The 21,138-nt window shown below is 53.7% G+C and overlaps 1 protein-coding gene across 1 annotated transcript in view; it reads right to left on the reverse strand.

The window, feature by feature from the left end:
* PKD1L1 (polycystin 1 like 1, transient receptor potential channel interacting) overlaps positions 1-21,138 on the reverse strand; it is a 117,708-nt gene that overhangs the window by 80,848 nt on the left and 15,722 nt on the right. Inside the window, 7 exon segments of the mRNA XM_030307634.1 lie at positions 89-208; positions 2,112-2,285; positions 7,819-8,117; positions 8,485-8,696; positions 9,243-9,363; positions 11,129-11,217; positions 17,873-18,006. Of these exon segments, the coding sequence (XP_030163494.1) occupies positions 89-208; positions 2,112-2,285; positions 7,819-8,117; positions 8,485-8,696; positions 9,243-9,363; positions 11,129-11,217; positions 17,873-18,006 (1,149 nt within the window).

A 21,138-nucleotide genomic window follows, 5' to 3' on the forward strand; every position in this document is an offset into this window, starting at 1 on the left:
CAGAGCTAATTGCGGACACTGGCATTGCCCGGGGCCCTCGGTGATCCCGCCTGACTCTGACAAGTCTAGAATCAGAAAGGGAACATACGCTGCATCTGGAACCGAACAGTCACGGGTTTCCATGCCTGGCCGCCGCCCGCTCGTGTCCGAGAAGTGAAGGACACGTTCCACGAGGGCCCAGTTGGAAAACGATGTGTGACGACAGTGCCTACGCGGGAAAACACAAAACAGAAAACGTGGCGACGATCTTAAAAATCCACTCCTCTGTCTCAAGCAACAGATGGTCCCCAGTTTCCATTTTTTACTCTCTCTCTCTGAATCCCAGTGGATTTCAAAATTCTGAAGCCCGAGGTTTGGAATCAGACAAGCCTGCGGAACGTGAACCCTGTCACAGAATGTTTTTCGCGGGAATCCTGTGTTTTCTCTTCTCCCCCAGGAACTGCCTGGCATGGCAGTAACTGTTAATTCCTTTGCTGGATGGCCTCGTCTTTAAAGGGCCTCCCCGGTGCGCACCAAGGAGTGTCTTACTTCACAAGGGCTCCTAACAGGGTCAGGCAGGGGCAAGCTTTTCACCCCTCGGACACGCAATGCAAAGGGCTGCACACACATGATACGTGCGCACACACGTACACATATATGCACACACGTGTGTGTGCGTGTACCGGGAGAGCAGGCACCCCACATGGTGTCAGGGTCCAGAGCAGGACCGTCACGTCTGAGCACACTGGTCTGCTGGGACAGGAGGAGAGGAGACGGGTCTTTGTTCTCAGGGACTGGTGTTCTGTGCAGCTCTTCTCTTCACGGAGACAAAATCCTCTTTTATAACAACGGTAACGCGCAGTGGGTATTTTGTTCTTCATCAATGCTCTAGAATATTTTTTTAACGTTTATTTATTTTTGAGAGGCAGAGCGTGAGCAGGGTGGGGGCAGAGAGAGAGGAGACACAGAATCTGAAACGGGCGCCAGGCTCTGCACAGACAGCAGCGAGCCCGACACGGGGCTCAAACTCATGAACCGTGAGGTCATGACCTGAGCCGAAGTCGGACGTTCAACTGACTGAGCCTGTTTTAGAATTTCTGAAAAATAAATATCTCATGTCTAAGAGTGACAGCATCTCACTGACCACACCTCCAACTCAGTTCTGACCAGGACACAGTCACCAGCCAGGAAGAGGAACCATGACGTACAAATCTGCACGAGACTACTCGGGTGGTCCATCTGTGCCAGGTCTCCCGATCCCAACTCCCAGTGCAGACCCCAAGGGCACAGACTAAAATGCCTCCTCCCTGTGTTTTGTGACATCCTGGACAGAGAGGCACTCACAGGGCTAAGTGTATAGAGAGTGTGCGGTCGGTGTGTAAGACCCCATGAGTATTATCCGGACACGTCCTCACTGGCCTCTCCTTTTCCCTGCTTCCGGGAAACATAACCCATAATTCCATCCCCTGAGGCTGAGTATCTCCGATGGGTGCCCACGCTTGCCCACGACTCTTCTTCTCACGTGTTGCTGATATTTGGCTGGGAACCTCCACTCCCACTCCACCGGCCTCCAAGCCGGGTCCCTTACAACACTGAGTGCCAAGAGAGCCCCCGCTGGCGGCCATGGGCCCGATGTGAGTGAAGCGGGAGGAGAGCGCCTGGCACCCTGTGAGCATTCAGCCGTCTGCAGCACCCGTCGGGCCTCCTCTCTGTGTGCGGACTCACTGCCACGCTGTCAGCTCCAAATGCTCTCCCCGCACCCGTTACCTCGCGGCAGACCCACTCCTCAAGGCCCATCGTGGACTGCTTACCCTGCAGGTGCACACGATCCCTCCCGAAACCTCCCAGGCCCTGGCCGTGCCCTTGGGGACGCAGCTCCGTGTCCTGGCTCCTGTTTTTCAGACGCAGACCTCCATGCGTTTACTAGACTGTGAATCCTGAGACAAGGACTCTGGATGCACCCCTCAGAGCACAGTACTGTGCAATCAGTGCTTGCTGAGCGAGGCGCGGTGAAGCAGGAGCGCGTGTCTGGATGGGGAATGGCTATGCCCCACACCGTACAAGGCCAGCACAGAGGCTCACCGCGTCCAGAGTGGAGGGTGGGAGGTTCAGACCCCAGGTGCAGCTCTTACCTTTCTGATCCGTGCGGGAGTCCGTGAGGACAAGAAGCCCGTCCTTGTGGATGCTGCTGGAGTTCATGGACACGGACACGGTCGCAGGGCCGATGTCCACGTAATAGGGGCCAAGCTCCTTTTCAGTTCCACGGAACTCACTGTGAATAACTGCCTTGAGCATATAGACTCCTTCTGGAAAAAGGAGGAAGAATGACCACTAGATGAACCATTAAAAATATGTGCAACATCAAACCTGCGTGGAAGGGCAGCGACGGTGATGATGCTGGGAACTGACACAGCAGAGGCGACTTTCTCTTTCAGGAGGGCCACATCGTGGGCACGGGACACCCCGCAGGCGGGCCACGTCGTGGGCATGGGACACTCCACAGGGCCCTGCGTGGGTTTTAGTGCTCCGCTGTGGTGAAAGTCTTAATAATTTTCATTAACAAAGGGCTCTGCATTTGCATTTTGCCCTGGGCCCCGGGAGTTCTGCTGTGGTACACATTCACAAGGATGGAGACAGACCCTGGTCACCCACTAGGCAAAACAATACAGTGGTTGTGAATATCACAAGCACACACAAGCACACGCGGCACACAACTGCCCTTTTATGAAGTGGGGTGGGGGGGTGGCGCTGAGCTGGCTGGCAGGCGGGAGACCACTGAGCACATAAAACACTCTACAAAAGTTAAGACGGGAGCCCCTGGGTGGCTCGGTCAGTTGAGCATCCGACTCTTGCTGTCAGCTTAGGTCATGATCGCACCGTTCATGAGTTCGAGCCCTGCATCGGGCTCTGTGCTGATGGCTCGGAGCCTGCTTGGGATTCTCCCTCTCTCTCTCTCTGCCCCTCCCCGACTCCCACTGTCTCTCTAAATAAATAAATATATATTTGTTTAATCTTTCTGGGGGCACTTGTGTGACTCAGTCAGCAGAGCGTCCGACTTCAAATCAGATCATGATCTCCCCATTTGTGGGTTCGAGCCCCACTTTGGGCTCCCTGCTGTCAGCACAGAGCCTGCTTCAGATCCTCTGTCTCGTTTTCTCTCTGTCCCTCCCCAACATGTGCTCTCTTTGTCAAAATTAAACAATAAAAAAAAATTATAAAAAAAAGCAGAAATTAATAAACTTAGGGGAGGAATGTAATTAATGAAATTCAAAGACTGGTCCTTTTTTTTTTTTTTTTTTTTTCCTCAACGTTTTTATTTATTTTTGGGACAGAGAGAGACAGAGCATGAACGGGGGAGGGGCAGAGAGAGAGGGAGACACAGAATCGGAAACAGGCTCCAGGCTCTGAGCCGTCAGCCCAGAGCCTGACGCGGGGCTCGAACTCACGGACCACGAGATCGTGACCTGGCTGAAGTCAGACGCTTAACCGACTGCGCCACCCAGGCGCCCCCAAAGACTGGTCCTTTAAATAAACCAATGAAACTGTGCCTGACCCAGTCAAGGACGAGGAGAAAGCATAACCCAGAAACAAGACGCGGCAGAAGGAGACACCCATGAACACTGATGAAACGTAAGGAGCCGCTACCGCCCGCTTGGCTCACTTCGTGCAAATACACGCAACAACCGGGGTTCAGTGGATGCTTTCCCAAGAAAATGTAACTTAAAAAAACTAACTGCAACAGAAATAGAAAACTTCAACAGTAAAAATAAACTCTTTCATTTATTTTTTTAAGTTGATTTATTTATCCTGAGGGGGAGGGAGGGGCAGAGACAGAGAGACAGAGAGAGAGTCCCAAGCAGGCTCCATGCTGTCAGTGCAGAGCCCAACATGGGGCTGGATCCCATGAATGGTGAGATCATAACCTGAGCTGAAATCAAGAGTTGGATGCTCAACTGACTGAGCCACCCAGGAGCCCAAAAATAAAATCTTAAAAAAAAAAAAAAGGTTGTGGGAGATCAGGGGGTGCACCTGGTCGTCTCAGTCAGTGGAGCATGCGACCCTTGATCTCAGGGTCATGAGTCTGGGCACCATGTTGGGTGTAGAGATTACGTAAAAATAAATTTTAATTTTTAAAAAAAATTTTTTATTTTTACATTTATTTTTGAAAGACAGAGTGAGACAGAGCACAAGTGGAGGAGGTGCAGAGAGAGAAGGAGACACAGAATCTGGAACAGGCTCCAGGCTCTGAGCTGTCAGCGCAGGGCCCAACGCGGGGCTCGAACTCACGAACTATGAGATCATGACCTGAGCTGAAGTCGGACGCTCAACTGACTGAGCCACCCAGGCACCCCCCGTAAAAATAAAATTTTAAAAAAATAGAAGAAGAAGAAAACATCTCAACAGATGAATTCCCACGGATAAAATAGAAGGTGGCATAGAAGAAATGGAGGCAATTAACATCTATATGCGTGTGTATGTATCAGTCTCAGAGAGTTATCAGCAAATTCTCCAAAACAGAATAATGATTTCCAAAGCTATTTAAACCATTTTAAGACCAACAAAATAAAGAAAACCTCCACACAACATCGATACCCCAAATTCAAAACAACCACACAAAACTTAGTGACTACAGACGAGTCCCATGTCATTACCAGAGGAAGAAACATAACTAAAATGTTGGGAAACTGAATTCAGCAGCATGAAGAACAGTACCCCAAATCCAGTGGGTTTTCCCTCCTAGGAATTCCAGGGCGATTCGGTATTAAGATGCTGGTTAGGGGCACCTGGGGGGCCCAGTCGGTTGAGCGTCCGACTTTGGCTAGGTCATGATCTCACAGCTTGTGTGTCAGGCTCTGTGCTGACAGCTCGGAGCCGCGAACCTGCTTTGGGTTCTGTGTCTCCCTCTCTCTCTCTGCCCCTCCCCTGCTCATGCTCTCTCTCTCTCTCTGTGTCAAAAATAAATAAACGTTAAAAAAAATAAAAAATAGAAAGATGTTGGTTAATATTTACAGCTCTAAAGAGGCAGGAAAGAAATCATAAGATCAGCTCCACAGATATTGAAAAGGGTTTCACAAGTTGGATGACTCTTGATTTTATTTCATTTTTTTTTAGTAGGCTCTAAGCCCAAAATGAGGCTTGAACTCACGACCCCATGATCAAGAGTCACATTCTCCACCAAATGAGACAGCCAGGTGCCCCATGGCTCTTGACATTAAAAAAAAGTCCTTGATAGGAACCCTCTTCCACTGTTGGTGGGAACGCAAACTGGTGCAGCCACTGTGGAAAACGGTATGGAGCTTCCTCAAAAAATTATAAATAGAACTACACTATGATGGAACATTTGCACTACTAGGTGTTTGCCCAAAGAATACAAGAATACTAATCCAAAGGGATACACACACGCCTATGCTTACTGCAGCATTTTCACAACAGCCAAACTACAGAAACAGCCCAAGCATCCATCGGCAGGTGAATGAACAGATGTGGTACATATATACAATCAGATATTATTCAGCCATAAAACAAAATGAAATCTTGCCATTTGCAATGATGTGGCTGGAACTAGACAGTATTATGCTAAGCCAAATAAGCCAGTCAGAGAAAGACAAATATGGTTTCACTTATATGTAGAATTCAGGAAACAAAACGAATGAACAAAGGAAAAGAGAGAGAGGCAAATCAAGAAACAGACTCTTAACCACAGAGAACACACTGATGGTCACCAGAAGGGAGGAGGGCGGGGGAAAGAGGTTTTGGGGATGAAGGAGGGCACTTGGGCAATGCATGGATGTGCTGAATCACTATATTGTACACCTGAAACTAACATAACACGGGTATTCAATTCCTAGCTGGAATTTGAAATTAAAAAAATTTTAAAGTCCTTGATAAAAGAGCAAAGATGAAAATTTCCTTAACATTTGATAAGTTACATCGGTCCCAAGTCTGACACCCAGTTTAACAAACGACACTAAAAGCATCTCGCGACAAAGATGCCGCCATCCTCTCCCTTCAGGCCCCCTGTTCAGGAAGTCCCAGCCAAGGTGATTAAGTAGGACAGGGAAGGACAGGTGTCAGGCCGGGGGTACGGGGTTGGCATATCACTACTTGTAAATAATGTTTACGTGACTGACAAACACTGAAGAATACGCTTCACGGTTAAGGATTTGTGGCCACTCAGAGCGATAGAACAACGTTAATAGCGAATACCAGCAACTTCTCCACACCCGACGACAACCAACCTGAAGATAACACCTGATGGGTGTCCTCTCTATGAGCTAAAACTCAGAGACCATAAAAGAAAAGATAGAGTATACTTGATAGAAATTAAAATTTCTGCATGAAAAGCAAAAACAACTCTAAGCAAAGCCTGAACACAAACGGCACACTGAGAAAAAGAACTATTACAGCTTATATCACCTACAAAGGGCTAATCTTCATAATTACCGAAAGTGCTCATACGAATACCACGGGGAGTTGAGCCGCAAAAGTGCTATTCTGGGTACAATACGGCAGACGCTGGCCCTTTCTCACGGTCAGACCTAATAACTAGTGAGAGCTGCTCTGGGGACTAGAAACCAGCCAACCCTTGTTGCAGGCAGTTTAGTAACAACCGTCAAGTTACAAATGCACCTGGGGCGCTTGGGCGGCTCAGTCAGTTGAGCATCTGACTCTGGCTCAGGTCACGGTCTCACCGTTTGTGAGTTCGAGCCTCACATCGGGCTCGCTGCTCTCAGCCTGTCAGCTCAGCCTGCTTTGGATCCCCTGTCCCCCCTCTCTCTGCCCCTCCCCCTGCTTACTCTCTCTCAAAAAATAAGTAAAAAAAAAAAAAAAACAATTACAAACGCACTTAGCATTTGAGGCAATAATTCCTCTTTTCTTTGAAGTGGCAAAATGGCACACACGTGATTAGTCACCGCGGTGTTGTCTGTGATATTGAAAGATTAGAAGAACTCTCGATGTGTACAGATAAAAAGCATGGTTAAATAGACTCAGGCACATTAATGTGCACCCTGCACGTGGCAGGGCAGGGAAGCCCGTCCTGTGGGGACGTGGGAGGAGCTCTAAGACGTGGCCAGGCGTGTGTGCCAGCGGAGAGCAGGGCTCCGAGTGCCGCACTCATCTGTGTTCAGGAGGAGAGAGGGTCATGTATGGGCACCAGAGGCCTAAGGAATAGAGAGCAGGGGTCCCTGAGGGGGGACACCCATCACCACACATACCTCTGTAAGGTGGGGGCTTGAACTATGAGGATGTCCCAAGTTCAAAAGATAATTTTAAAAGATAAACAGAAAGCAGGAAGTTGCACGCTGCTGGCGAGCGGGAAAAGGTCAGAATTCCCACCCACCCTGCCCCCCACACCAGCGCTGGGGACTCGGTCCTTCTCCGGGCAGCACGGTCCCAGTGCCACGGTGTCCAGAGAAAGAGGTTTTTTGTCACTTTGCCTACATGCAAGGTGTTCGACACTTTAGTACGAATGATGAAGCGTTCAGCATCATGCGTGTGTGCACCCACCTGAAGGACAGTGTCAGCAGTTCACACGGTGGCTCAGAGCTTTCCCTGGGGAGGGTCACGTGGCTCCCCAGGTGTGCGAGCCGGACAGACCCCTGTCCCGCCTCCCCTACGTGGGGAAGGGTAGCAGTGGGGCCGGCAGGACACAGTGAGGGAAAGTGCTCGGGGGCGGGCTCGGTGCAGCCCCCGAGCCTGTGTTACCAGGACACGGAGGGTGCAGGAGCCCCGGGAGGAGCGGGGTCTCCTCTGGACCAGTGTGGCCAGGGCTACCCGTGGGGTGTCACCGAGTCTGCACCCACTGCCCGTGCTCTAAACGGACGCCGGACCACCCACCTTTCCCAAACTGGTGGAAGGCGGTGACCGCCGTTCCCTCGGACACATCGCGGATCCTCACTTGAACCCCACAGCCGTCCCCGAAATCCAGGAGCAGACACAGACTCTCATCGGAAGCCACCTGGACCCGAAACCCCAGACTCGGAGGGGCCCAAGTGTCAGCTTCTGGGAAGCAACGAACGGCGGGATCGACTGCGTCGGCAGGACCTTGCACGGAGATGGCCCCAGGGAGACACTGAGCGAGGGGACAGAGCTGCTTGGGACGAGGCCAGGACACCGAGCCATCGTGGCCGAGGGAGCTGTGGGGGGACAGGAAGGACGGCTTCAGAGAGCATGATGGTCGACCAGGAGGGACAGAGACAGGAGGGGAGCAGCCCGCCCAGAAGCAAGCGCTACGGGACCCGAGGGCAGGGCTGACTTTCACTGGTTCCTAAAGTAGGGTCCCGGGGCCAGCAGCACCGAATCACCGACCTGGTGAGAAGTGCTGGGGGGGGGGGGGGGGCGGGGCAGTGGGAACAACGGTGGCCACCTGCGTGGTCCAGGGCGCTGAGGCTCAAGGCGCTGGCCACAACTACAATCACCGCTAGGTGGACAGGAAGACAGTGAGTCGCCGGCTCGCTGGGTGTGGCTCCCGAATCGGTGGCCTCCGCGCCACCCTTCCCCTACCTTCTGGGCAAGGTGGGAGAATGTGAAATCGGGGCGCTGGTTTGAGCGGATGCACGCGCCCCGACCGGGGCCCCCATCGTGACAGCGGCCGACGTGACGTCAGTCCCTGGAAGCAGGTCCGGGGCCATGTCCTCTGCAGAGCGCTGCCGTCCCATGGTGCAGGAGGGGGTCCCCACCATCATGCTGCAGGAGCCCACCACGGGGCGGGTGCACTGGGATTTAAGAGGTTAAGGAGAGAGGGGTGATGACGTGGCCTAGTCTGGAGTCAGGACCGGTTTCCGGGTTTCTGCCGCGTCAGACAGCCGGCGAATAGAGCGCCCCGGTGAGGCTGAGGGCTCCCTGACTCGGCTTGGCTGGCGCAGGCCGGCCCCGTGCGCCGCACACGTGGAGGGGGACAGGATTCACGCTTGCCAGCACCCCGGCCAAGAGAGCGCCCGGGACACCCACCAGCACGTTCCACCAGGAGCCTGGGGAGCCTGTATCACCCCGAGTCCACGCTGCTCCCCGGCTGAGCTACTACCAATTTGCAGGGTCAGAGATGATCAAAGTGGACAGCTGAGCGATGGCGCTCTGGCCGACAGCAAAAACGCGCTGTACATTTTCCTTATTGAGGATCCAGTCGGGTTGTGCTTTCCAACCGCCTGAGCGGGGTCTGAAGGCCCAGAAGTTGGACACACGGCTCGCCCAAAGGCCCCAGGGCCTCCTGACCCCACCAGCAGGTTTCTGGAGACAGTCGGCCGTGTCGGGCACACACCCACCTGGGGAAGACCACAGAAGGCACTGCTCACTTTCCCAGCCACACACATCTGTTGGCGACAGGGGCGCGGGCCACGGCTGCTCCAGGAGCTGGAGATTGTAACGGGAGGTTCCCGGTTGTTTCTGGACACAAAGGGAAAAGGGACAGTGAGGACGGCCATGCTTCCTTGCTCATGGGGCCCATCTGAACACGACTTTCTCCCCGGCTCTCCCGGGGGGCCCCTCTGTGACCCGCACCTGCTGCTTGGTGGTCCGGGTGACACCGGGGTGCCCTGCAAGTAGAGGCCGAACCAGTGTTCCGGGGATGAGTTTCACTGACGAGGAGCATATTTAAGGCCACAGACTAAAATCTGTGCCCAGATGGGACCCCGCTTCAGATGGCTGACCCGGAAGGCAGGTCACTGTCTACAGGGGCTCTGCTGTCCAGGGGAAATGGGCTGCCCTGAGGCAGAACAAGGCCTCCGCGGCATTCACTGTGAGGTCACAGTGGCTACTCCCGTGTAGGACGACTGCCCACTGCGTTTGGCCCATTCACAGGTTCCGGGAAAGGGATGCGAGGGCCGTGACCCACAGCCAGCAAGGATGAGGCCCTCTTAGAGGGGCCCCATCACGTTCCCTGTCACAACCCCATATACCTGGTCCGGTGAGCCACACAGGGGAACTGTGCCCAGGCCTCTCAGGTACAGGGCACTCAGGGCTATCTTCCCTCAGGCCCAGGGCACTCAGAACTGCCTCACCTCAGGTACAGGACACCGAGAGCCATCCCCTGCCTCAGGCCCAGGGCACTCAGCACTCTACCCCCCTTCACGCCCAGGGCATTCAGATGCAGTCCCCCCTCAGGTACAGGGAACACAGAAGCCATCCCCCACTCAGGTACAAAGAACTCAGACTCTGTCCTCTCTCAGGTACAAGGCACTCAGAACTGTGCCCCCCTCAGGTACAGAGGACACAGACGCCATTCCCCCCAAAGGCACAGGGCACTCAGAGCCACCCCCCCTCAAGTATAGGGAACTGAGATGCTATTCCCCCCTCAGGTACAGGGAATTCAGACGCCATCCCCTGCTCAGGCCCAGGGCACTCAGAGCCATCCCCCATCAGGTACAGGGCTGGGCACCTTCTCTTCGGGCAGGTGAAGGTTGCTTCTGGCTCTTGTGCTCTCAACCCTGGGCAGGAAACAGCGGCTCCCAGCTCACCTGGCCTTCTGGGCAAGGTCCTGGCCCACGTGATATTCCACTGCCTCCTGTCTGGACTTCAGCCCAACCCATGTAACTCACGTTTACTGTCCATGTGTGAAAGCTCTGAGGACCGCACCCGTGCCCTCATGGGAAGGGAGAAATACTCATTGCGGGAATGCTCAGGGAGTTTCAGGTCCCGTGGGCCTCACTGCCACCCTGACGGCTGCCGGGTCCAACCCTGGCCTGGGTCTCCCCCACCTCCCCTATCTTCCATCTCTATGAACCTGACTGCCCTAGGGACCTCGTGCAAGTGGACGCCCACAACATCTATCCCTCTGTTACTGGCTCATTCCGCTTCACATCACGTGCTCAAGGCCCATCTAATGCTACTGCTTTAAAGTGTGCGTGTTTCGCACCCACTACAGGGTCTAGTGCCCTTGACCCTGGCAAGGCCCGAGGTGTTCCCAGTCTTCATGGTGCCCCCGTGGATGGCTCCCACCGTGCTGGGGGAGGTTGGTCATGGCACCTGATCTATTTCTCTCAACTGGCAAGAAGAGGCCCTCTTTCCTCCATCACGGTTCGTGTTCTGCGTGCTGTCCGCGGTCTCCCGCACCCTGGGCGGCACCCCCTACGTCACCCCAGCCTGGGTGGGTCCTCGGAAGGCCCCGTGCGTGTACAGAAGAACAGAGCTCAGCCAGGGCTCCCTGACATACCTGTTGGCACTGTCGCCTGGATCTGAAGCAGCCCCTGTTCTCCCGCTGACCACACTTAATGGCGCTTCACCAGTTGTTTCCAGAATGTTCTGCGAGGGGGAAGATAACAATCATTTGAGAGCTGCTTACAAAAACTCGGTAAATTAGGGAAAGTAACACTATTCCATTCACAGACTAGCGGTTGGCCCCTGCCGTGCTGGGCTGTAGAGAACCGGCAGAGAACAAAGCAGGCTAGTCCCCTGTTCCTGCGGAGCCCACGTTCTTGGGGACCTGGGGGGCCAGCTGGCCATGGCTGCATGGCGGGCGCCAGGAGAGCAGGGGGTGACGTGGGAGGCAGGGAGGTTGGATGGGAATTTGCATGTCATTCTGAATGAGATGCAGGTTTGGGCACCAGTGTGGCATAATCTGACCAATGGTATGGAAGTGTTAGCCTGGCTACCATATTGAAAAAGGCCATGGGAGGCAAGAATCCCAAGGGACATCTTCTGACTTGACTCTAGATCCAGACATTGGATGGACTCTAGAGACACGAGTGGGCAGGGTGGTGCCACTGTCTGCCCCTGTGGAATCCCTACAAGAGGTGGGCACCATAGGACATTTTTGTCAAATTGACCAGCACAGATCTCCCTTGACGTACGAGGGGGTTGCATCCAGATGAAGCCATCATAAGTTAAAAAGACCGTTAAGTGGAAAATGCATTCAACACACCCACCGTCCCAGACATGACGGCTGAGCCTGGCCCACCTTAAACGTGCTCGGAACACCTACACAAGCCTACAGGTGGGTAAAACGCTCTTCTCACAAAGCCTGTTTTATAATAAGCTGTGGAATGTCTCATGTAACTGGTTGAATGCGGACCTGAAGGTGAGAAGCCGAGCGGCTGTGTGGGAGCAGAAGGGTGGTCAGGGCCTCGGTTGCTGACTCTTGTGACCACGTGGCTGCCTGGGAGACGCTCAGGTCCTAGCGAGTGTCACCAGCATGGGAAAATTCCAAGTACAGTTTCTATGGAACACGTATTGTTTCCATACCATGGTAAAGTGGAAAATCCCAAGATGAGCCATCGTAAGTTGCAGACCGTCTATAATGAGACTGGCTGACAGCTTCTAACTGCACTGGATGATGAGAGGGGGAGGAAAGGAGAGGCTCAGAGATTCAAACTCCCAGCTGGAGCTGCTTACAGATCTTTGTCACCTGGAAGGAATCCCGACCCTCCTGTAGCCACAGGGCTGAGACTGCTGAAAATCAAGCCAGAGGCTCCTCTCTGGGGTGTGCGTCCACACCAGCGAGAATGCTGGCCAGTACCAGGAAAAGGCACAGCCCTGTCCCCAGCCCCCGGGGGTGTGGCCCTGCCAGCAGGTGGATTTCAGCCCTGGAAAACCGATTAGACAGAACAAGCTTCTGTTGCATTAGGCCACCAGGTTTGTGATTTGTGTCGGTGGCCCCGGGAAGCCCATGCAGGAGCTTGGCTCCGACGTGGCGGCCTCGCTAGGGTGGTGGTCAGGGAGGCGGGGAGGGGGCCTCGATTAGGGACACCAGTAGGAGCCAGGAGCCAGGACGGGGCAGGAGGGGCTATGGGAGCCAAAGCAGGACCAAGCAGGAGAAAGAAGGAAAGGCAATGCCAAGGGCTTGGCAAACTCGGGGCCTGGGTGGGCACGGCCGGGCACCTGGGGCCAACTGTGCCAAGATGCGTCGCTGGCCTCCGCTCTGCCGGCGGCCGCGGCCTCCTGTGACAAAACCCACGACTCCTGCGCCAAACGGCAGGGAGGAGCTGGACGGGGGGATGGCTGTCAGACCTTTCCAGGGCTTGCCACCTCACCGGCCCACACTCAGAGCCCCGGCCCCGACAGTGCGCCACTCGGCGTACGTATAAAAGGCAGCCACCATCCTCACACTGAGTGCCCAAGCTTCAATTATTCTTGACATCACGTTTAGCACAAGTGGTTTCAGCCAATTAATAACCCAGCTCCTCCCCTCTCGGGAGGCCCTCACCGAACTGTCCACGCACACTCTCCACCTGCTCTGAGTACCAGACCTCAGCTCCCCAGAGGAAATCACAGCAAGGTGTCGAGGGCCAAGGCCAAGGCTGACAGATGCCCAGCACCCGGCCTCTCTGCACCCCCACTGCCACCTGCCAGTCCTGCTGACCGGGGGCGGGCCCTGCCCTTTCCTGGGGATGCGACCCCTCAGGCTAAGGCAGCCCCCCTCCCTGAGTCTGGAAGGTGCCATGAGCTGGGAGCAGCCAGAGGGAACAGGACAGGGGCAGGGACGGCCACCAGCTCCTGGGCCTCCATTAGCCTCCTGCCTGCAGGTCCCACAAATTCTACCTTCAGCTGAGCTAGTTTGTAACAACACAAGCTTACTGCCAAGGGTTTCTTTTCCAACTCTCCCTATTTATGCAAAATTTCCAGAACTAGTCCATGGAGGCTGAGAGAGGATTAGTTGTTGCCGGGGGAGGGGTTGGGGAGAGATGTTCACGGGGCATTTCCTTTGGGGGATGATGAAAATGTCCCGGAACAAGAGAGCAGCGACAGTGCACAACCTCGTGAATGTTCTAAGTGCCACTTAACTGCACACCTTAAAATGGTGTTGATGGTAAAAAAAATAATAATAATAATAAAGGGGGAAGGGAGGAAGAGCTTAGGCCTTACGTGAACACAGTGGAAATCACGATCCATTCTGGGGATTATACAGTTCCTGTTAAATCTAAGTTGGACCATAACCTAAATTCAGCCCGTGACGACTTCCTCCCGTTTCCCTTCCTGCCTCCACCTCTGCCCCTCGCCCACCACACATACACTCCAATCGTTGGTTAGCTACCCGCAGGGCCTCTGAAACATCACACTGCTTCTTGCCCATAAAGCCTTTTCTAACTTCTCCCGTGACCTGACCCTATGCAGCATCGCAGCCCCTGAGAAGGCGCCCAGCCCTCCCCGCCAGGCCCCTGGGCCCCAGGGATGCGGCCAAGGCTTCCGTAGCCCAGCAGCCCAGCATTTACATCGTGCTCTGTGCTTTCCTAGGCGGGAGTTCCTGGAGTGCAGGGCCCTGTCGTTTTCATTCTCAGAACCGGTGGGCACAGAGTAGATGTGGGTTATGTGCCTGTTTCCGAGTCAGTACCCAGGCAGAACCTGTGTTTGTTACCTTCTGGGATACAGTAAGGATGCTCACGTTTGCAACAGAGACAGAGCTCAGAATGAGTGGGACCATAGGGTACCCTGCATCCCACAGGCCCAGGTGGGGAAAGGCCAGGCCCCACAGACACCACAAGCATCAGCGGCAGTGTTAGGACCATAAGGGAAGCGAGTGCCGAGGGTCCCCTGGCTCCTGACCTGGGGAGTGCCAGCTTTCCAGCACACCCACAGAGACAGAATTCAGGAGAATCCCACTTTTTCTTTTCCTGTGGGTCTTCCGTAAGCAGCTGATGCTTCTGCAGAAAGAATAATAGAGTGGACGCAGGAAAATGCAGCCCCATTTAATGAAGTTTGGGAAGTGGTATTCTAGAAACTTCGTCAAAAACTTAGTCAAACTTGCTAAAGGTATGTAATGAGTAACTGAATAAAGGCTGGAATTTGGGGGGGAAGCTTACGGTGAAAATGCAGCACTTTGTTCTGGGGCAAAGTCACCACAGGGCACCTCTCCAGGGAAGGGCGTCAGGCTGTGAAAGAGTTTCCAAGGAGCGCCTCAGAAAAGTGAGCGTAGTAGCTGCAAAGGTGTGAAAGAACATTCACAAGGTTCGACCTACATTTGTGCGCATTTTACATTTACAGCACCCATCAAATTATGCCCATGGACCACAAAATAATTCAGCAAGTGCAGCTTTAAACATTGTTTGACTCTGAACAGCTTGAAATGTCTAGAAACCTCCTCTCTCCAAAGCGTGCGGCCTGAGTAGTAACTTACAGGCTGTGCTCTCCCCCGGACAGGAAGAGTTTTCTGACTAGGAATACAGTGTGGGCAGACGGGCAGAATCTGTTGGAACAGTTGTGCTAACGGCAAACTCGAGAAAGCCAAGGAACTGCAGATAACCGGCCAGCAGGACGGTACCAGCACCTACCAGCACCACACTGGGAGGGCTGGCGGCCACGCTCCTGCTGTGACCCCCAGGACCCAGCCACACCTGAGTCACAGGGCCTGCGGCTGTGGGACACAGTACTAACCATGCGCAAGCATTACTAAGGGCCCCGAATGTCTTATTCTGCAATAGCGAAAACGTAATTCTGATCAGGGGTACCCACATTTTATTCCAGACAACAAGACGCTCTGAAAACAGAAAGCGCTAAGCCAGCCCTCAGGGTTGTGTCCTGAAGACATGAAGGCTGGAGGGAATATGCCTTCCCCCACTCGGTAAAGACCCCCAGGTCTCCCAGGAGTCAGGTCGCAGTAAGGACCCGGCTCACCCACCCAGTGTGTCCTGTCTCATCACTCTCAACTCAACATCTATTCACCGAAATCACCCCCAATCTGCCATCTGAACTACAGCAGTGGGTTTTACAACCTTAACATTCACTTGGAGTAAGAAACAGTATTACTCATTTGTGTTTGTTCTAGAAAACTATATTTGCTTATTAACGTTTCACGTAACATTTAACCTATGAACTATGATCTTTGACGGGTCCCAGACCCAATTCCAAAGTCACCCCCAACACCAAGCAATTCTCAGATACCAGCAAGAATTCAGCTCTCTTCTGACGCCTTCTACCAGAGACGGCGTCAGACCCCACACACGGGTGATGGGCTCAGTCTGCCAGGCCCCCCACCCCTGCAACTTCAGGTGCCAGCCACAGCCCCAGGCTATCACCCGTAGGTTCCAACGGGCCTCCTCCTTCGGTTCTTGGTTCTTTTAATTGGTTAGAGCGGCTCACAGAACTCAGGGAGACTCGTATAGTCCCGTTCACCAGTAAAGGATATGGTGAAAAGTGGAAAAGGTGTAGGAGGGGGCATGGGGCTTGACCACTTCCCCAGGGCCCGTTGCCCCCTATCTCTGCGTGCTCACCAACCCGGAAGTTCTCTGGACCCCGTCCCCTCGGGTTTTTATGGAGCCAGAGGTTGGGGGTGGGGTGGGGGGACTGGACTTTCAACCCTGGAATCACAGGGTTGGTTGCCCCAGCAATCAACCCGCACCCCCCCCCCCAGCCCTGGGGAGGGGTCTAAAGTCTCCATTAACGTAACAAAAGACACACTCCCGCCCTCTATCACTGCAAAGTCCTGGGGTTTGGGGACGAAGACCACATACACATGAGAGATCTATTCAGGTCATCCGGATGCCCAGATGTGCATTTCCTACAAGTCACAGTATGGCACACAACTTTTAATGTGGTGTGACCAGCTCCACCGACTGGAAACACTCTCTGTAACGACTTGAAGTGGGCAAGACCTATCCGTTCTCCCCCGGCTCCCCCTGCACCAGAACATTTTACAAACTCAGTCTGGAGTCTCAACTTCACACAACACCACACCACAGAACCGCCTAATCATCAAACTGTCCAGGACCCCAGTCTGCAGCCCCACTTGGCCATTGCTCGAGGCTGGGTTGCCCGGGGATCCAGGGAGCAGGGCCATGGGGGCTGGGGGAGGAGGGGTGGGTGGGCTCAAGATCAAGGAGAGCCTGGAAACGGGCAGGAGGTCCAAGGCCTTGGGGACACCCCCCAGGGCCGGCTGAGCATGTAGGTCACCAGAGCAGGTGTGGGTGGGGCACCCACACCAGGTCCACAACAAACCCACGGTACCAGGGTCCACTTGTGTCTGGGAACGCACCCCAACGAACTTCTCCCGAACCCTGCTCTCAGATCATTACAAGTTCCCCGTTGCAGACATCCTTCCGGATTAACCTGAAACGATCCCTGTGAACTTTCACAAAGTGGCAGCTGAGCCTGGAAGAGCTCCCAACAGGAACAGAATGGGCTGACAGAGGTTAATTTTCAGATACAAATGCCCTTAGAGGTACTATGTACAGGACAGGGGACCTCCTGGGGAATACTGGAAACCCCATGACAAGTACGAGGGACCACGTGGGGAGTACTGGGGACCCTGTATAGAATACTGCATGCAGACCTCTATGAGGAGTACTGGGGACCCCATGGGGGTTACTGGGAACCCCAAAGAGGAGTTCTGGGGACCCACATGGGGAGTACCAGAAACAGCTGCAGGATAATCTCTGCCAAGGGGCGGGGAGGTTCTGGGAGCTTCTGCAGAAGGGGCTCCTTCCCATCAGGACAAAGGCAGAGCTCTGGGCTGGCAGCAGTCAGAGCTCACTCTTAGCCGGACTGCATCAGGCACAGGTAGCCTCGTTCTCGGGGCCCGCCGCACCCCACGCTGCTCGCTGCGCCCCAGCTTCTCCTAGGACACTCCCCACCTCCTCACGCCACTGACACCGTCTGTCCCGTCCTCTCCACCCCGACTGCTGTGGGCCGTTCTGATAGCCAGACACAGATGCACCTGCTCAGACGTCCAGGTAGTCTAGTCTTACCAGTAGAGGCCTTCAAAGAGCTCCCCCGGGGCCCCCAAATAGGGTTTCGGCTCCCTGGGAGCCCCCTGGGGTGCAGCCCGTCCCCACTTCTGTCTCCGGAACGCATCCCAGCTTCTCACGATAGGATTCCAGATCTGCAAGTGAACCCCACTCCCTGGACGTGGCACACAGGGCTGAAACCACATCTGGCCGGCTCCTACCGCACCTGGGAGGCTTTCCAGGGCTGCACCAGACACGCATGCTGCTCAGGGAGCAAACCCGAGCTCCCCAGACACCAATACCTTGTCCCACGACACCAGCGACACCAGCGAGGGTGGTTTCTCCAGTCCTGGGTCTCCTTCCGCCCATGTCCGAGCACCCAGAGGACGGCTGGACTCGTCGGTGTTCATAAAAGGCGCAGGATTAGCGCGGACCTCTGGGGAAAAGAACAAACGAGGTGTGGGGACTGCAGTGTTCAATGAGGAGACCCGACCTCACACACGGGTTAATGCCCCCTGCTCTCCAGGTGGGTCAGGAGTCCTGTGCCCATGGGCTCTGCCTGTGAGGGCGGCTGTGTGTATTCGGTGTTTCTTCCTTTTCATCCTCACCTGGCACAGCGTCTCAGAGGTAAACAAACACAGGCTACGTCAGGCAAGTCCAAGGCCAGAGCTCCTGCTCACGACCCGACCCTGAGGGCCCTCCCTCTCTCCTCCAGGGCTCAGGGCAGAGAGATGAGGTCAAGGGCTCCCGAATCAGGGAGATGGGCACAAAATGGGAGGAACCACAGTCATGAGACTGGGCAGGGATTTGCTGGGTAAACATGAAGACCAAGAAGATGCCCCCAAATTTACAAGCCAGGACGCTCCCACCTGAGGGCTCTGGGCGTGCCCAGCCCTGCCCAACTCCCTGCTCCCAGCTCCCTGCTCCCAGCCCTGCCCGGCTCCCAGCTCCCTGCTCCCTGATCCCAGCTGTCAGCTCCCCACTCCCAGGCCCGCCCAGCTGCCAGCTCCCAGCCAGGCCTGTGTCCATCCTCCACCTGCCTCCATATGCCGAGAGCAGACACAACACATGTTAGAAAGAGAGCCAGGGTTCCAAACAGACCCCCTTAGGCCAAGTCACCAAACCAGGGCTTCCCCCCTAACCTAACTGCTGTTCCAGCTTCCTCCAGAAATAGTCTTGGGGCTCTTGGCAGGGGGGCCTCAGTCGGTTAAGCGTCCCACTCTTGATTTCAGCTCAGGTCATGATCTCACGGTCGTGAGTTCGAGCCCCACATCAAGCTCTGCACTGACAGCACGGAGCCTACTTGGGATTCTCTCTCTCTCCCTCTCTCTGTGCCCCTCCCCTGCTCACATGCTCTCTCAAAAATAAAAACGCAGACATTAAAAAAAAAAAAAAAAAGAGCCAGACGCTTAACTGACTGAGCCACTCAGGCCCCCTTGGTGGCATTTCTTTTTAAGTGCTTAATCTCTGCCATGTGCACACACTTTTTCCCTCTTGCTGATTCCCTTCTACTGTATTGAATTCCCTGCCCATGAACCTGTAGTTTGCAAAACCCGGATGTAGGGCGGGTCCCTGCCCCTGGACGTTCTGACCCAGGCTGCAGTCTGTCTATGATGTGAAGCAGGTAGGAGAGGAGGGTGGCCACGGCTTTCTAAATGGTGCATTTAAATCCTCCTGCAAGGCTGAAGCCCGGCTCTCACAGGGCTACCAAAAATTCCAGTAGCAACTGGTGACCGGGAGGAGAGGCAGGAAGCCGAATAAACATCTGCCTTCTTGATGGAAAAGAGAGTGAGAGGGACATGGCGTCTGCTCCTCTGTCCCGGCCGACAAGGTTCAAGAACCTGGAACACTCTTTCTCTACCTGCTTGGTGGCATCTCGCCTCTTCTGCCTTTCCCCCCTGCTCCTGCTCCGGCACGACCTGGGGTGCGACCTGGGGTGCGGCACAACCTGGGGTGTGGATGGTTCCAGAACCATCCTCAGTGCCTCAGCCACTGCCGGCTCCATCCACCCTCAAGGTCAAGAAGCAAAGAGCACCCTCTTGGACCACCCACTTCAGATTCCCCCACTGGCGTCCCAGTAAAAATTGACAGTGGGGAAAACCTGACTGACTTTTAAGTGGACACAGGTGAAACAGATTTGTGTGACTAATTTAAGTTTGCCGGTTTAATTAAGATAGACCTGTGTTTAGAGTTATCGGCATTAAATATGAAACCTCGATTCTACCCAGGTTTACTAAAGTCAAATACGCTCGTGTTATCTCTGTTGCAATTTCTTAGCAAAAAGATGACTTAAGGTGATGGTTAATTTTGTCTGTCTCAAAGTTTTCATGGGTAACTGTTAAGATGGCTTTCGGAGTCTTTGGTAACCTGAAACTTTAAGGTTTTGCATGATAAACGGGACTGAACTCATTGGACACCTGGGTCTTTTCCACATGGGATGGAGTTGCTGAAGCTCTGATAACTGAACATACGTTTGCACTTTTAACCTCTTATTGCAGAGGAACTACGGCTATTTGGGTGTATTGGACCGTAAATGGAAGCGGTTTAACTTTTCTCTCTACCTAAACCCTCTAAAATTCAAACAGTCTCAGGGAGTGTTCTTTCTTTCATGGCAATTACAATTGTTTGCATAAGTTCAATAAAAATCTGTTTTCCTCGTAACAGGACACCACTGGAAATACTGGCTATTTTACCAAGACTTTGACTGGAATGTTCTATCTGAGACTGACCTGCATAGACTCAGATATGACTATCCGGCTTTAAGGAGCTAAGGTTGACTTTATGAAACACGGAGCCATAAAGCCCCTCGGAAATGTGGGCCCGATACCTTGCTTACGGAGTTCCCAGCAGCCTCACCAGATGAGCAAAGAAAGTCACTTCCTGGCAGGTGCAGGAAACGCAGGATGTCTTGGGGACCTCGTGGAGAGGAATTTGCCCAATTCCACAGGAATTGCAGGCCTGTCTGACGGAAGTACTTGGCTTGGCTTCTGGCCTGGAGAAGCTACTAAGAGTGCAATCTGGAGAATTCCGTATAAAAGATTCCGGTAAAACTTTAAGACATCCATATGATCAACCACTGTTCTTGCTGAACTTACGTAAATAATTAGGTCAAGTTTGTTAAAACTGGACTTGTTCTACAGACGAATCGGTCTTGATTTGGCCGTCTCTGGAAATGACGGTTTTTAGAGAGAAAAACCATGTTTCCGTAACGCACCCTTATGGCTGTCAAATTCTAGTTCCGATTGTCTTTAAGTGTTTGTTTGCCTAAACTGGACGACTTGAGGTAAACATCAGAAAAACTGTCGCAATAGCACAGGTATGGACAATCTTCTCGTTATCCTGTGGGGATGGTAACAGGACCCCATGGGCATATCGTTTAAACAACTGGGAAATGGGATGGATTCGCCTAACAGTTGTACGTAAAAAGACTTTTCTCACTATAGACCTATCAGCCGATAAAGACTACAGTGCTTTAATAAATTATTCACTTCAGGCTGGGTGAATTCATAAATCTCTAAACATGCCAACCATATTCTCCCTAAACCTGATCTGACAGGTCCTAGAAACC

The sequence above is a fragment of the Lynx canadensis genome, chromosome A2, assembly GCF_007474595.2.
Source record: "Lynx canadensis isolate LIC74 chromosome A2, mLynCan4.pri.v2, whole genome shotgun sequence".
Lineage (NCBI taxonomy): Eukaryota > Metazoa > Chordata > Mammalia > Carnivora > Felidae > Lynx > Lynx canadensis.